The following is an 18575-nucleotide window of genomic DNA, read 5'->3' as shown; positions in this document are numbered from 1 at the left end:
CATCTGTACACACCCACCCCACAAAGAATACTACTTAAAAATAAAGTCAACTTCCAACAGACCACATAAATGTATTTTCCATTATGCAACACTTTCAGCTGTTGGTTGATATAAGCCTGTTCAGATAAAGCTTCCAAATGTTTTAAACGCATTTAAAATAGGTTGTCACATATCTGGTTTGGTTAGCAGTTTAAAAGAAAACTGCAGCAAAACTTGGTTTATCCTGAAAATACGTTTGTGTTAATTTCCCATGATTCTCTCTAAAACCAAAAGCTACAACCTCTGTTAAGTGGCAAAAGTATAATTCCTGTAATGCTTTAAGATTATAATTGAGTCATTCATTTAATGAACACAGTTGGTTAAAAGTCATTTAAATTAATTTGCAATTAAATGCAATTGCGATTTCACCACCCTTCAAAATGTCAAACACAAGAACCCACCCTCCGATCACTTTGCCAGTTTAACATGTATTCTCAACTCCGGTATTTCATTTAATAATGAAACCTATATACAAAGGTATCTTGGGAAAGCATGATGCAGTTCAAACAGGGGCAGCTATGCATTTGCTTAATTTTAATCATAAACAGTGAAAATATTAAACAAACAGAAAAATCTATAAAATAGCAGAGACACGGTCTTGCATCAGTAAGTAGCCATCAGTAAATATTAAACTCCATCTATTCTTATAGCCAATATAAACTTTGTTAAATAAGCAAAGGCATTTGGGATAAAATGTTACTTTTATTGGAAAACAAATATACAACTTGGAATGGATTCTTTTGAGGCATGACTGTCATAAGCAGTTGACAAAGATGAAAAGTGACTAATTAGAAAGCATAGTAAGTAATAACTAGAACAAATACAAAAAGACTAGTGAACGAGTACCCGCCGATAAACCCGTCAGTTTGTAATTCACTGATGTTATAATAGTGCAATGTTGAGGACTCTCCCCCCCACATATACATGTAGTCCATTATCCATGCAGAGCAGCTCCTCCACAAAAAAAAAAAAAGAAAAAAGGGGGGAAAAGTCCTGCTGGACCCTCAGCATCACCACTTATAAGATGGCAGGCAAGTAGACATCAAAATGCACAAAAGAAAGGCAAGTGCCAACCAGCATGTCTGCCAAAACCAATCCTGTGGTCCTGTGGCTACTCACTAGATCAAAGTATCGATGACCAAATTTGAAAAGAAAAAAAAAAATGGACATGCAGTTCCTTTGAAGAACAAGAGAGAGGGAGAATTAAAATGAAAACTTGAGTTTAAAAAGAAAAGGCAATTTATACAAGAAATTCTGTACAAGGATTTCACTTCGCTGTCATCATCTGTACAAATTCTGTGGAGAAAAAAAGGGGAAAGGTTAATTTAGAGTCATATGGTGGTAAGACTTTTATTCCAAGAGCTGGTGCCCTTACCTTCATAATTAACCTGACCATCACCATCAATGTCCGCTTCTCTGATCATTTCATCAACTTCCTCATCTGTTAACTTCTCACCAAGGTTTGTCATGACATGACGCAGCTCAGCAGCACTGATGTACCCATTTCCATCCTAAACATAAATTCTATTAGAACCTGATGAACCCATGAAAACAAAAAGTAACCAAAAATGAGTGAACTGCATACCTTGTCAAAGACTCTGAAAGCTTCCCTGATTTCTTCCTCACTGTCTGTGTCTTTCATCTTTCTTGCCATCATGGTCAAGAATTCTGGAAAGTCAATTGTTCCATTACCTGGGCAAGAAAAAGAAGCAATTTATTCAGCCACAATGGAGAAAGTGCAGTAAGATCAAACATCCCACTAACAAAAAAGATATATAAATAAATGGCACAGCACAAAATTAAACATGGCAGTGGTATTACAGAAGGTTCCAACCCTAGTAGAGAGAATCACTTAGCATTTATTTATATTACAGTCAGCAATCATTTCTATTTTAGAAATTGAAATGGGACATCAGCTTCTAACAAGTACACAATACAGAATCATTAATGATTAGGGTATCATTAATGAAAATAAAAGTTTAGCGGTTAAGGTACAGGACAAGTAATTGGAATGTTAAAGCCCAACATCTGCCAAGTTGCCACTGTTGGGTCCCTAAGCAAAGTCTTTAATTGCTTGCAATATACCGTCTCAATCGTAAGTCACTTTGGATAAAGGAGTCTGCTAAATCCTGAAAACATAAATGAATAAATTAAGTGACTAGGCAAGAAATTTAGCTAATAACTCATTAAATGTGTGTAAATGTTTATTTCACGTGTGTAAAAGGTGCTGTACACATCACTAGACCATGTACCAGGAACAAGCAGGTAGCTTAGGGGAAAGTGAGGACTTTTTGCTAGAAAGCACTGGAAGTTAAAGACCCTCATGCACTTTCCCCCTGGTTTGATTAGATTTTGCATTGAACTGGGCACAATGAGAGGAGACAGGACAGGGTTTACAGCTATATTAATATAATTTATTATTTACTTATGACTATAAATGGAAATGTTAAAAAATTGTTGAAGATGTTGAAAATTTTAAATCAAGAATCTGTGACTTGTTAATCTTCTTGAATATTCATCTGAGAAAACTACAATGAAAAAAATTCCACAAAAAAGCATGAACTTGTACTACATGTCTTGTCTTTTATCAGCTATTCCATTGAGAATTTAAAGGTTAGCAAACAAACAGACTGTGATCTCAATCCAAACTGCTACATGCAGATGGTAGTATCAAAATTCGGCAAAAACCACATGAACCCAATGACCAACTTGCCTAATGTCAAGAGCTCATGCTGATATTGCAATTGTAATGTTCTGGGACATGTTTCTTTGGCACACTAATACAGATCAATGATTGTTTAATTGCAACAGTCTATGCAAGTACTGTTGTTAATCATAGTGTGGGCACTACAGAGACAATGTTAGCCCAGTGGGTAAAGCTGTGGGTTACCAACTAGAAAGTTGTGGGAATGAATCCTAGCTCTGCCATGCACCCACATGTTGGACCTTTGAGCAAGGCCCTTAACACTCTCTGCTCTGCACTCTGACCCCAGCTTCCAAAGAAGCTGACTTATGCCTGTGTATTTTTTCAAAAAAGCTGGGATATGAGAGTATTTCATTGGAATACATTGTACTGTACATGTGTATATATGACAAAGATGTTCAATTTGCCCTAGATTGTCCTTATTATGTGCAACTTTCATGGCCACAATTTACCCAACCTAGTTAAACACTGCATGATGTGACATGCAACAAAAAGGTAATTGTTTTAAATGGGTCCTATAAACATGACAATGAGTTCATTGTACTTAGCCTTGTTAGTGAGTAGATCAATAGCACATTGTTTAGTTCGTTTTTGGGCAACTTTAAAGTCCTTCTGGAAAAGGTTTGCTTGAACAGCTGGCTACTGGTCAAATGGCAGAAAGACCAATACAAGTCAGGTCGTTTTTTTATATTAATGCTACATGTGCAAATAATGACAGATGTACTGCAAGAGCCTGCCTAAATAGTTGCCAACAAACAAGAGTAACAAAACTCTAAAACTTGCACAAAAGCAGCAGTCACATGTTTAAGAACAAAATGCAGCTTTACATGGTCCAAACAGTTGCAGCTCCCAGGCACTAGTGAATGGCAGTCTTTAGTTATTGCAACTCACAAGCCCATCAGACATATCAATCAGATAGCAAAATAAGACATCAGCCATTTATCAAATAGCAGCTTAACATTGATAAAGTCTAATTTACTGTTGAATTTTGAATTCTGCACTCAGAAATTGCAATAATCTTCAAGTGCTAACGCAAAAGACGACAAGGAGCCAATTAGGTTATGTAAACATGCACTTCGGGTACAGACGGACATGTCTCCATCTACTGTTAAACAAGTCTGTTAGTACTGGTGATCCAAGTATTTTTATATTTAGATAGGAACCTGGTTTTACAGGGCTGGAGAGAAAAAAAAAAACCCAGCTTTTTCAAAAACAGAAAGTAAAATATTAATAACACTTGGAACGCTTAATATTTAGCCTTGATATTGCATTTTATAAAATTAAACTCAATGATTTTTTTGCTCTCACCATCTGCATCCACTTCATTAATCATATCCTGAAGTTCAGCCTCTGTTGGGTTTTGGCCAAGAGAACGCATCACTGTACCAAGCTCCTTGGTAGTTATGGTACCATCTCCATCTTTGTCAAATAGCGAAAAAGCCTCCTTAAATTCTGCACAAAAAGAGAAAAGACAATAGTAAAGCACGTGTCTATAATGTACATTCTTTATGAATTTTATTTTTGGATTACTTTGCAATGAAAAAACTGTCAACGTGCTACACATTTTCTCATTTTAAAACCACACAATGTTACTGTACTAAAATACTAAAGGTGCAGACATTTCCCCCAATGCCAGTTTTGTCTATTGCTGTTCTCAAGACAAGGTAACCAACAATGCCTTAACAGAAATGTCTGAAGCGGGTGGGGGTGGAGAGACTATGACGCACTCTCAAACAAACTACAACCATGGTATCCCTGGCTGACATGTCTAAGGCCACATTAAATGATACCGACTTACAGAATAAGGTTGGAGCTGAAAACATTAAATTACCAAAGCACAAATTATACAAAATGATAGCAGTTAAAAAGCTGTGTCCCATTATGTGCTATTGTTTTAATAACTTACAGTGTATCACAAAAGTGAGTACACCCCTCACATTTCTGCAAATATTTCATTATATCTTTTCATGGGACAACACTGACAAAATGACACTTTGACACAATGAAAAGTAGTCTGTGTGCAGCTTATATAACAGTGTAAATTTATTCTTCCCTCAAAATAACTCAATATACAGCCATTAATGTCTAAACCACCGGCAACAAAAGTGAGTACACCCCTAAGAGACTACACCCCTAAATGTCCAAATTGAGCACTGCTTGTCATTTTCCCTCCAAAATGTGATGTGACTCGTTAGTGTTACTAGGTCTCAGGTGTGCATAGGGAGCAGGTGTGTTCAATTTAGTAGTACAGCTCTCACACTCTCTCATACTGGTCACTGAAAGTTCCAACATGGCACCTCATGGCAAAGAACTCTCTGAGGATCTTAAAAGACGAATTGTTGCGCTACATGAAGATGGCCAAGGCTACAAGAAGATTGCCAACACCCTGAACCTGAGCTGCAGCACAGTGGCCAAGATCATCCAGCGTTTTAAAAGAGCAGGGTCCACTCAGAACAGACCTCGCGTTGGTCGTCCAAAGAAGCTGAGTGCACGTGCTCAGCGTCACATCCAACTGCTGTCTTTGAAAGATAGGCGCAGGAGTGCTGTCAGCATTGCTGCAGAGATTGAAAAGGTGGGGGGTCAGCCTGTCAGTGCTCAGACCATACGCCGCACACTACATCAAATTGGTCTGCATGGCTGTCACCCCAGAAGGAAGCCTCTTCTGAAGTCTCTACACAAGAAAGCCCGCAAACAGTTTGCTGAAGACATGTCAACAAAGGACATGGATTACTGGAACCATGTCCTATGGTCTGATGAGACCAAGATTAATTTGTTTGGTTCAGATGGTCTCAAGCATGTGTGGCGGCAATCAGGTGAGGAGTACAAAGATAAGTGTGTCATGCCTACAGTCAAGCATGGTGGTGGGAATGCCATGGTCTGGGGCTGCATGAGTGCAGCAGGTGTTGGGAAGTTACATTTCATTGAGGGACACATGAACTCCAATATGTACTGTGAAATACTGAAGCAGAGCATGATCCCCTCCCTCCGGAAACTGGGTCGCAGGGCAGTGTTCCAGCATGATAATGACCCCAAACACACCTCTAAGACGACCACTGCTTTATTGAAGAGGCTGAGGGTAAAGGTGATGGACTGGCCAAGCATGTCTCCAGACCTAAACCCAATAGAACATCTTTGGGGCATCCTCAAGCGGAAGGTGGAGGAGCGCAAAGTCTCGAATATCCGCCAGCTCCGTGATGTCGTCATGGAGGAGTGGAAAAGCATTCCAGTGGCAACCTGTGAAGCTCTGGTAAACTCCATGCCCAGGAGAGTTAAGGCAGTTCTGGGAAATAATGGTGGCCACACAAAATATTGACACTTCAGGAACTTTCACTAAGGGGTGTACTCACTTTTGTTGCCAGTAGTTTAGACATTAATGGCTGTATATTGAGTTATTTTGAGGGAAGAATAAATTTACACTGTTATATAAGCTGCACACAGACTACTTTTCATTGTGTCAAAATGTCATTTTGTCAGTGTTGTCCCATGAAAAGATATACTTCAATATCTGCAGAAATGTGAGGGGTGTACTCACTTTTGTGATACACTGTAGCATGCACTTGAGATTTGTTAAACAGAACTGTCTAGTCTAATTCACAAAGAAAATACCTGTAGTGATCTTTAAAAACTTCACTTATTTCAGCACATTGCATTTCACACTTTTTTGGCTGTGGTTTCACTACAATAATAAAATTTAGCCAGTACAAACTGTATGTGCCTAAGCAAATGATCAGCAACAAAAACAAGCAAAAAAAGACTACCATAGATAACTTAAAATAACTTTAAGAAATAAAGATTTCTCACAGCCAACAATGGATAGATGTAAGACAGAATTTAATGCATAAACACATCAGCATATCCTAGTTATGACCTACATGACCCTAACTGAACATAAAGTAGTTTTACCCACTATGATTGAATAAGCATTTAGAGATTGCTTGAAACATTAGAGACAATCATCTTACTTATGTTGTCCAACCTATCCAAGCAGAGTCAACTAACATAGGCTTGTCTACAAACCCACCTTAAAAGGCAACAACTATATACACGAGAGTCTAACAGCATTAGAGAAGTTGGCAAGACTGCAAAAGACCATGCAAAAAGCAACATGCAGAGACTGAACAGGGCAAAGCGCAAAAAGTAACACCTTACCAGCAATCTGCTCTTCTGTCAGTTGATCTGCCTGAAAATGAAAACAATAAATGTTTAAGCTTTCAGTATTACAGAATCAATAATCAAAATCAAAGACCAGCTAAGTACTGTAGGCTGCGTGCCTTTTTGTCTTGAACAATGACCTCCAACAACTCTTAAATCTAGCTTGTCGGTTAAAAAAACAAAATATGTGCATCAAGACAGACCAAGCAATTAAGTATATGCATCAGGCTTTCCCTTATAAGCAAACCTTCCCAATGGAACAGGCAATCCTATATATAGCATCAATGTGGTGTAACTCAGCAGGCTGGTACACAGATGAAATTAGCCACTTGAGCAGTTTTATAAATGTAGCCAATTTATTATTATATTATATACCAATTCCAATGTTCATGTGTATCATAAATGTAACAAACCTGAGAGGATGTTATGCTTTGCTAACCTACAGCATTAGCTACAAGAGTAATAAGAGTTTTATAACTGCATATGAAAATATCATGATACTGATATCGCAAATATAGACCCTGTGGGACATATTATGAAGTCAAAATTACAATTACAGCATTAAAGTGGTTAAGTTTAACCTCTGAGGTATCACTGCCTTACAGTTTAAAGGCAGTTTACTTACGAACTCATTCATTTAGAATCCTGTATAAATGAAATCTGACTTCATTACTACACATTTTCTAATGCACAGTTAAAGTCTTACAACAAAATAAGTACTGGTAAACACAGCAGACTACAAATCACATTGCCCAGCCAGCCCAACACCAAAAAGTAACAGGGGTGGGGAAATATGCTGACAAGTCATCTCTTCAATCATCTCTTATGGGCGACATTATTAAGCAGTGTCTGTATGCAACAGCAACAAACTTCATTGTTAAGTGGTAAATTTATCATGTTTCTAAAATTGGTCTTCTAACACAAAACCTTCTAACTAAGCTTAAATTGACACCACATGACTAAGCGGTCAGCTAGCCAGACACTTGGCATGTTTACAGATTGATCTCTTTAATGTAAGCATACCTGCTACCTACTGGCATAAAGTGAACCACATTACAGTATAGCTGGATATACTCAACACTACACAACCATACACTATTACTGAGGGTTTTTATTTATTGGAAAGACAAGCTGGCTTAACCATTTACCAAAAATGATTTTTTTTTTACCAATCCCAATCACCCCTCCTTTTCTTGGTTAGAAAAGTCCATTGCAGTGAATAATGAAAACATCTAAGTGATAACTAGCCTGCCTTTAATGTCACTACATTACAATATTTATCATATGCAGTGAATAGTATGTACAACTGAACACAAAATACAATAAAAAAAACTGAAGCTAAGCTGCCAGCTAAACCAAGTTTAATAGCAGTAAATGTTAAAAGCAGTTTGACAAGTTATGACATAAAATGTGCAATAGCTCGAATGATGAAGTTATAAGAGGTATAGAAAACAAGTATGTTTAATAGTTATTGCATTGACGGCTACTTTAACATTAAAGCAGCAATTCTGTAAGCGTTTAAAATTTGCCACCGTGCAATACAATACTGCAACTGTCAAATTTAGCTTATAATCGTGTGTGTGTGTATATCAGTTTAAAAATTAAAGAAAGCCTTACTTCCTATAACCTGTTAGCGTAATATCATTCACAGAAACTAACACTGCAATGTGATTTTCTCCCTTACATTATTCTATTTGGTGGTACACGGTCGCTTAATGTGAATACATTACTCACCGCGCTAGCCAAGAAACGAGAATATGACTAGAAGGCGGGAAGGCTGTCGAGTTAGCTGCTAGCTATGCACATTTACACTTATTAATCACAATGGTTTGCCTTTTAAAGTATTTACACAATAAAGACAATGCATTTCGGTAGGTAGTTAAGTAGTCAGGTTTTGTTTTAAACCAAATTAACAGTAGCGTAATATAATTTTCTTCAACCTTATGTGAAGAGGAAATGCAACATCACAGGGCGTGTAGAAACGATGTTAGTGCGGTTGTTAATGCTAACGGAACATTTCTAAGTGTTTAATTTGTATAATACAGCGTATGATAACGTTACGGAAAAAATAAACACATATAAACGGAGAATGTCTCAGCAGCAACTAAATGAAAGCGTTCGTTCTTGCTTCAATAGCGCAGAAGAACTGCTGCATTGTGAGGTGGATCTGACAACTTGATAAAGAAGCTGTGGAAATACGTCTAACAAACCGTTGCTTTTTACATAAAACGATTAAATCTATTCTCTTTATTTCGTTATCGTCTTATAAACACCACTGAATACGTTATTGTTAGTAAACTGCAGGTTTACTTACCATTTTCCTGTATTGTCTGCTTGCCGCGCTCCAACTGCACTTCTACAATGATCAACAGAGAACTCACTACAACGCAGACCCGCCTTTGACGGTTGTACATAAAACGCCTCCCCGTCTATGTTTCCCTCCGCCCGCTCCTCTGAATTCTGACAAAACGTTTTTCCAAAATTCTGAAATATTCTGCAATATATCTTAAAATAAATTTATACAATGCATTACTTAACGTGCCAGACAAATAAAAGTTTAATATCTTACTCTAAGTGTGATATAATTGCAAAACATAAGAGAACTATCTGATCGCGGAGGACTCCTGCTTGTGATTCGGTCGTGCGCAAGTTTCTGATTGGTCCGTTCGTACCTGCAATGCGTCACTCCTTTGGTCACACACAGCAGCCGTTAACCAGTCATAAATGTCTCCAAAGCGGTGCATCCAAGTTACCTGTGCACAGCTAGGCGTTTACAATACATGTTAAACTGTATTGAATTTTATAGTTCTGGAGATCAATACAACACACTAATGTATACTGGTAATTGTTAAATGGAATCATTCTATGAAAACAATAGTAAACGCATATAATAATAATAAAAATAACTTTAACACGATTAAGTACCACAGAGAAAGTTTTTTGTGAGTGGGGATGTGTTATGTACCTGTTCTAACAATTACAAAGATTGTTAATGCATTTCAAACTGCAACATAAACCCTGTTATAATGTTCATTAGTCTTGCCATTAATAGGTGTACTGGTTAATATTTACTGGTTTTTAGACAATGAGCAAATTACAGCATTTAAAAAAACGCAGGGCCAGTTTGGCTTGTTTACATTCTATATGCCATTCACTTTACCATTGTCATAACTGCTCCCAAGTAAAGAAAAAAATAATAAATAAAGTCTCCATTTACATCATACGCTTTTATCCAAAGCGACTTACACAATGAGCTGGACACGATGAGCAATTAAGGGTTAAGGGCCTTGCTCAGGGACCCAACAGTGGCAACTTGGTGGTGGTGGGGCTTGAACCGGCAACCTTCTGTTTACTAGTCCAGTACCTTAACAACTGAGCTATCACTGGTTTCCCTTGCTAAATGGCTATCATCCCAAGACATTATGGCTGCAACTGTTGCTGTAGTTTATACAGTATATCCACATGCACACAAAAATCTACCCTATTGCCCTCTAAGCCCACCATAATGTGCTTTGTTTTAAAAACTATTTGACCACATGAGACCTATCTAAACATAAATAAAATCTATATTTTCTTCCTGAAAACAGCGCTTGGGTGGCGCAGTGGTCTATTGCGCTAGCTCACCACTATTGGCTGGCTGGGTGTCAACACAGATATGACTGGCTATGTCTGAGTGATAGCCCTGAGATGGATTGGCACCCTGTCCAACATAAAATTATTCCTGAATACCCAATACATTTATAATGTATATAAGTTATATAAAAAAACAAAGCAGGCCTGCTCATAGCTGACAGAACAGGTGCCACACAGCAACTTGGTCCTGGGAACTTGGTTTGATCCTTGTTTCTGGTCACTGTCTGTGAGAAGTTTTGCATGTTCTTAATGTTGTGTGGATTTCTCTGTAACGGTGGTTCTCTCCTTTCCTCCCTCATTCCAAAATATGCTTAAGGTGGATTGGCTGCTCTAAAGTACTTTTTTGTGTGAGTGAGTGAGTAAGTGAGTAAGTGATTTTTTTTTGCCCTGTAATGGACTGATGCCCTGCCCAATGTGCCCATTGTTTCTGGGTAGTGCTGGCCCCACCTTGACCCTAATGAAGATAAACTGTCTTTTGTAAAAGTTCCTTTAAATATTGCAGGAATGAAAATAAAGTCATTATAAACTTCAGTAATTATTATTGATGATCAACGTAAAGTTTGAATTTTGGTTCTTGGGAAGTGCAAATCCATTGATGTGAGATTACTGTAACAGAAAATTATTGTACAAAGGCAAACATAAGGGGTACTGTATGTTGTTTATGTCACTTCGAGTTCTTGCCATATGACTTCTCTTAACTAATGGTGACATGGTGAGCATGTATAGTCCCCTCCACAATTATTGGCACCCCTGGTGAAGATGAGTAAAAGGCATTATAAGAAATTCAGCTTTTGATGAAGTAGCTTAATTCCACCATGACAAAATAGTTAGAGTATAAATAAAAAATAGAGTTTAATTTAAAATGCACGGATATTTCCATGATCCAGGATGCCTTGTACACAAATGATGTTCCCAGGGCCTTTTGAGGAAGAGTAGCCCTTTAACATCACAGACCCTCCACCATACTTTACAGTAGGTATCAGGTTCTTTTTAGAGTTTATCCTTGAAATGATGTCAAACTCACCTAAAGTGTTTGTTGGCAAAAAGCAAATTCCAGGAACTTACGTCTGTGGTTAGATGACAGGAAATGCTTTTGCCTGGCAAGCATTTCAAAAAATCTGTTGGCATGGAGGTGGCATCTGATGATAGTTTTGGAGACTTGGTAACTCAAAGTTGCTAAATTTATCTGTAACTTCTTGTAACTCAACTTTGTCACAGCTCATGTTGCCTGGAACTAAAATAGCTTTTTATAGCCATTCTCTAGGTCAACATGCTTTTACATTATTAGTGTTCTTTTGTCTTTCCCATGTTGAAGAACCAGTTGTAGCTTAGTGGATAAATGCCAAAAATTTAAATGTAAGAACAAAGAGATTATGTTTGACACTATGGCTTCTATTAAACCTCGTAAACCTTAAACCTTAAACCTTGCCATCACAGAAATGCTACAGGTCCACCATTCACCAACAGCCATATGCAGTGCTTATTTCTAGAACTTTCCAAATATTAAATGCAGAATGTTTCACCAAATAACTCTTAGCTATTGCTTATTGCAGATATGCATGTTATATCCTCACCACATTGTCTATGGTATTGTATTGTTTACTGTTTACTGTCCAACATCCTATCCACTGTGTACTCACTGTCTTTTGGTTGCACTGTTTTTTGTATGTTGCAGTGTCTATTGGTGCTTGTTGTCTGTTGCACTGTAAACTGTTTTGGTCTATTGTCTGTCATAGTAACATTTTATGTCATGCATCAGAACTAAAAAGCAAATCCTGTGAGCACCACTTCCAGGCAATAAAGTGTTTTAGAGTTGGGTTCTGATTACATTTTACTATTATTGTTATTGTAAGTCATAGTAGGTCTGGTATAGCTTGAACCTTTAGCCCCATATATCCACCCCTAACACAATCTTATCAGCAGTCACTTAGCAGAATTATAATAAAAGATAATCTATCTCTATCGTAGCCTAGTGGTTAGGGTACTGGGCTTGTAATCCAAAGGTCACTGGTTCAAGCCCCACCACTGCCAGCATGCCACTGTTGGGCCCTTGAGCAAGGCTCTTAACTCTCAATTGCTTAGACAATACACTGTCACAGTACTGTAAGTCGCTTCGGATAAAAGCATCTGCTAAACGCCATTAATGTAAATAAGCCTGCTTAAAGTAATTCAGAATATTTTGTTATATCTACAGGATAACCTGTTTGACTAAATTGTGGTGTCTGCTTTAGAAGCAGGTGATGATATCACATTAGGGTGGGTTTAGCTCTTTTGAGCACTTTTGTTTTTGTAGTGTTTTTCACCGCCTGGCAACATCTGTAATGAAAGTCTGTATGTGAGTTTAGCCTTAATTCATAGATGCTATTAAGCCTTGTGCTGCACATGGTGAGCTAAGGTGGTCCTCTTATATTTTTCCTTTCAGAGCTTGTAAAATCTGTTCAGAAACTGTGAATCACTCTGAATTTGTGCTCACAATACATACACTGTGCTGCTGTTGCCTCTTAGTCACTAATTTCCATCTGTAGAAAACTTACTAGCTGAAATATTTCTTTTTACTAGCTGAAATTCACTAGCTGATCTGGTATTTTGTGATCTACAGATTAACATAAATACATTTTTAAAAAGTGTGATTGATATAATATATTTCATTGTGAACGTTTTGTTAACAAAACCCCAGTCAGTCGAGGTATTTGATGTGTTTTATCTCAAGCAGCTAATGAAGCCCTTGATTTGCAATTGTGTGCTCTTATGAAGGATTCTATTTAGAGGATTCTATGAATAGTTCTGAGACAGCAGTAGTCATTACAAGAGACATTTTGTGTTGAATTGGGAGGAATCACTTGTTTATATTAGTTGTGTTGAGCTACTAAATGTGTTCTTGTTGAAATGCTAATAAAATTCATCTCAAATAAAATGCAAAGATGGATGAACTTGTTACTATCACAAATCTAATAAATGCTTCCCAGCATCTCAGATAAAGGTTAAGCATAGACCAATACAACCTAAATTGTGTCTATGGGTGGCACAGTGGCGCAATGGGTAGTGTTGTTGCCTTACAGTAAGAAAGACCTGGGTTCATTTGATTTCTCAGCTGGGCAGTCAGGTTCTTTTCTGTGTAGAGTTTACATGTTCTCCCTATGTCCGCGTGGGTTTCCTTTGGGTGCAAGTCCAAAGACATGCAGTCAGGCCAATTGGAGCTGCTAAAAATAGCTCTATGTGTGTGTGTGTGTGTGTGTGTGTGTGTTTGTCCTGTGATAAACTGGTGATCTGTCCAAAGTGACTAAAGTGTCCAAAGTGACCATTATATTGTGTCTATGAAACATATCCAAAAAGCTATATATACAATATACAGTGTATCACAAAAGTGAGTACACCCCTCACATTTCTGCAGATATTTAAGTATATCTTTTCATGGGACAACACTGGCAAAATGACACTTTGACACAATGAAAAGTAGTCTGTGTGCAGCTTATATAACAGTGTAAATTTATTCTTCCCTCAAAATAACTCAATATACAGCCATTAATGTCTAAACCACCGGCAACAAAAGTGAGTACACCCCTAAGAGACTACACCCCTAAATGTCCAAATTGAGCACTGCTTGTCATTTTCCCTCCAAAATGTCATGTGATTTGTTAGTGTTACTAGGTCTCAGGTGTGCATAGGGAGCAGGTGTGTTCAATTTAGTAGTACAGCTCTCACACTCTCTCATACTGGTCACTGAAAGTTCCAACATGGCACCTCATGGCAAAGAACTCTCTGAGGATCTTAAAAGACGAATTGTTGCGCTACATGAAGATGGCCAAGGCTACAAGAAGATTGCCAACACCCTGAAACTGAGCTGCAGCACAGTGGCCAAGATCATCCAGCGTTTTAAAAGAGCAGGGTCCACTCAGAACAGACCTCGCGTTGGTCGTCCAAAGAAGCTGAGTGCACGTGCTCAGCGTCACATCCAACTGCTGTCTTTGAAAGATAGGCGCAGGAGTGCTGTCAGCATTGCTGCAGAGATTGAAAAGGTGGGGGGTCAGCCTGTCAGTGCTCAGACCATACGCCGCACACTACATTAAATTGGTCTGCATGGCTGTCACCCCAGAAGGAAGCCTCTTCTGAAGTCTCTACACAAGAAAGCCCGCAAACAGTTTGCTGAAGACATGTCAACAAAGGACATGGATTACTGGAACCATGTCCTATGGTCTGATGAGACCAAGATTAATTTGTTTGGTTCAGATGGTCTCGAGCATGTGTGGCGGCAATCAGGTGAGGAGTACAAAGATAAGTGTGTCATGCCTACAGTCAAGCATGGTGGTGGGAATGCCATGGTCTGGGGCTGCATGAGTGCAGCAGGTGTTGGGGAGTTACATTTCATTGAGGGACACATGAACTCCAATATGTACTGTGAAATACTGAAGCAGAGCATGATCCCCTCCCTCCGGAAACTGGGTCGCAGGGCAGTGTTCCAGCATGATAATGACCCCAAACACACCTCTAAGACGACCACTGCTTTATTGAAGAGGCTGAGGGTAAAGGTGATGGACTGGCCAAGCATGTCTCCAGACCTAAACCCAATAGAACATCTTTGGGGCATCCTCAAGCGGAAGGTGGAGGAGCGCAAAGTCTCGAATATCCGCCAGCTCCGTGATGTCGTCATGGAGGAGTGGAAAAGCATTCCAGTGGCAACCTGTGAAGCTCTGGTAAACTCCATGCCCAGGAGAGTTAAGGCAGTTCTGGGAAATAATGGTGGCCACACAAAATATTGACACTTCAGGAACTTTCACTAAGGGGTGTACTCACTTTTGTTGCCGGTGGTTTAGACATTAATGGCAGTATATTGAGTTATTTTGAGGGAAGAATAAATTTACACTGTTATATAAGCTGCACACAGACTACTTTTCATTGTGTCAAAGTGTCATTTTGTCAGTGTTGTCCCATGAAAAGATATACTTAAATATCTGCAGAAATGTGAGGGGTGTACTCACTTTTGTGATACACTGTATATACGTATATATCTCACATATGACAGAAAAAGCTTTCAAAAGAGCTTAGCTTACAAAGAGTACCTTTCTCCACTGGGCAACATCAGACACTGAAATTTGAATACTAATCTTGTGATGAGTCACACAGATAAAAGGCAAACCGTTGTGTGTGTACATTTTAAAATAAGTTAAGTGTGAGCACACTGTGAATACGCTTTAATATGAACATAAGACAGTTTTAATTGGACTGCAAGGGCTTGTAAAAAGAGTAGCAGTTCTTGAGATGTCCAAGTATGATCATATTTCTTAAGAACTAACATTAGGTGTGTGGCAGTCGCCCCTCTATATCCCGATACAAACCCGACAACGCCACCCCTTGGTTTAGGCCTAGAGCAAAGGGGAGCTCTGACTTAAGGAATGCACAGACACAGATTGAAAGTACATACAAAAAGTCACTGTCAGTTTATTCCTTTAAAAGAGATAGCTAAAACTTGCAAATGTCTATGGGTTGGTCAGGCATTAACAAAGATGGGGGACTAACCCAAAACGCTCGGCTTAACACACGTGTATAAGAGCAAATCAAAGAAATAAAACCGGTTTGGCACTTCCAAATCACTGCAAGCGTTACACAACAGGTGTTTTTTATTAGATGAGCTTTAGTGGCCCAAACACTTGCCTTTTACCATATAATTTCATTTAAGTCTTAGATTAATCTTGACAAGAATGCAATGCTTTAAATAGTAAATATGTATGTTAATAACAGAAAATGTTTGTTTGTATAACAAATTTTATATACTTTCTTATAGAATTTTCTGCACACTAAATGGTGACTAGGAATCCATACACAAATAATATCTAGCCCTCTTAAATGCCTATTGTAAACAAGATACCAAGGAAACATGATGCCAGTCACTATCAATATACAATTAAGAGCATAAAAAGCCATATGGTACACAGATACATAACAATCACATATCTAAGGAGCATCTGATCACCCCAATGTTTACCTATAGTAAGAGCCATAGAAACTGAAGACCTATTCATTTTTAATGCATCATGAGGCCTTCAAATGCACTGCAACACCAGGATCATGTTTCCCACTCTGTGTGTACACTTTAATCTACATGTACACACATAATGTTTGTCTGTGTCCAAGCACAACCCATCTTGTTATGTCACTTATTATTTTAAATAAGATTAAAATAATAGCTCACTTGATGAAATGTAAAATCCCAATAAGTAGATCAACTGTAAAGTATAATTTATAAAGCTGGCTTTGGAACCATTGGGCTGTTTAGATTTACCCCTTGTGTTGTCTTAATGGTCACAAATGACCCACAAGTATGATAAACAGCAGATAAGATCATCTCAATTTTATTTTAACGTAAGATTTAACTTTTTCTAGAATGACCCCAGATATTCACAAGTTATAAATGACAGGTTGTTCCTTTATCGAAAATAGGTTTGGGTTTTAAAATTTAATTAGTTTGCCTTATTTTTTGTATAGGGCAATTGTAGTCTAGCGGTTAAGGTACTGGACTAGTAATCAAAAGGTTACTGGTTCAAGCCCCACCACTGTCAGGCTTTCACTGTTGGGCCCTTGAGCAAGACCCTTAAACCTCAATTGCTTAGACTGTATACTGTCACAATACTTGGATAAAGGCATCAGCTAAATGCCGAAAATGTAAATGTAATACATTTTTAGGTTGCATTTTTTGATGCAGCGGCGGACTGTGTTAAGTGACAACAGTTTTCTGTTATAGCCCATGTGGCTATATTTATCAAAGTAGCATGATGGTTTCTCACACATAGTTGTCTGAGGTATCAAAGGTCACGCACATTCAGTATCGGCATTAAAAATCTTTTTTTACTGATGACTGACAATTCTCTCATGAAATTTGGAACACAGTAATGAGCCACACAACCCGTCATTACTTGTAGCGACTGATCCGTTGGTGGATCCTTCCTTTATACCCAATTATAATTTCCTTACCTGTTACCAATTCACCTGCTTATTGTGGAATGTTTCAGAACACTGCATCTTCAAAATTCTAATTTTGCCTCTCTCCCATCTTTTTTGGAGTGTGTTGCAGGCATCAAATTCTTAACATGTTTTTATGCACTTAATACAATGAAGTTGATCAGTGAACACATTGTAAATATTTTTTTTCTACTTCAGTCAGTTAAATAAAGATTCATGAAAATTACCAAATCATAGATTCTTCATTTTACTGCATTTATAAAATGTCCAGCTTTTCTGGAAATAGGGGTTGTACTTATTTATTTATTACTAGATGAAAAACTACACTAATAAAGTAAAGGAAGGACAAACCACATAAGTTCCAGATCATTGGCACTGTGAAATGCTGACTGTAATGTAAGGCTAGCTCAGGCTTCACTGGTGCAGAGCAGCATCAATATTTCAGCAACTATTTAGCAGAACCTATTCACCATGGCCAATGCACACCTGCTAATTAAAGCACTCAGAAAATGAATGCAACCTTCTTACTGACACAGCTGTATATGTGATACACTGTAAATATACTAATGCTTCCCATCATTAAATTGTTCTGTACAACAGGCTGATTTAAAATTCTTTTCATATTATAAATATGTTAACATAATTGCATCAGGACTTATCAGGTGAACATTAATGCTGCAAATCTCCTGTTCTGTTCCATCACACTGTAAAGGTACACTGTTGGATTTAAACATGAAGACAGAAGAGGCTATTAACCCTTTAATGGTCTCACCAAGAAAATAATGTTTAAATGTTAATGTTTAATGTTAGTTTCTTGGGACTATACCAACAACAAACAATATTTATTTAATAGTGCACACATTATTTTTCAATGAGCCTCTACCAAACAGTTAAAATTATTACAAAAATGAAGAAACTTTCATGGATGTACAGTTAGGTTAGAAAGACTGTTTTTTTTTTTTTTAAACCATCTACCAACATTTTTGAGTTTAACACACTTCAAACAAGGAGTAGATACGGCCCAAACAAGATTATTTAAATACAGCTGATTTTACCCAAGTATTTAGACTCAAAGTAAGCTCAACCAAATGGT

General features: G+C 37.9%; 1 protein-coding gene across 1 annotated transcript; it reads right to left on the bottom strand.

The window, feature by feature from the left end:
* Nucleotides 1–721: 721 nt before the first annotated feature.
* On the bottom strand, nt 722–9314 carry calm2b (calmodulin 2b, (phosphorylase kinase, delta)). The gene is made up of 6 exons (XM_063002913.1): nt 9210–9314; nt 6893–6923; nt 4052–4195; nt 1625–1731; nt 1415–1550; nt 722–1335 (listed from the first exon to the last, which is right to left on the bottom strand). The coding sequence occupies exons 1-6, from the start codon at nt 9210–9212 to the stop codon at nt 1307–1309; spliced, it is 450 nt and encodes a 149-aa protein (XP_062858983.1). The 5' UTR covers nt 9213–9314; the 3' UTR covers nt 722–1306.
* Nucleotides 9315–18575: the final 9261 nt, after the last annotated feature.

The sequence above is a fragment of the Trichomycterus rosablanca genome, chromosome 10 (assembly GCF_030014385.1).
Source record: "Trichomycterus rosablanca isolate fTriRos1 chromosome 10, fTriRos1.hap1, whole genome shotgun sequence".
NCBI classification, from domain to species: Eukaryota; Metazoa; Chordata; class Actinopteri; order Siluriformes; family Trichomycteridae; genus Trichomycterus; species Trichomycterus rosablanca.
The sequence above is the reverse complement of the archived record's forward strand: the minus strand, read 5'-3'. Positions and strand labels throughout refer to the sequence as shown.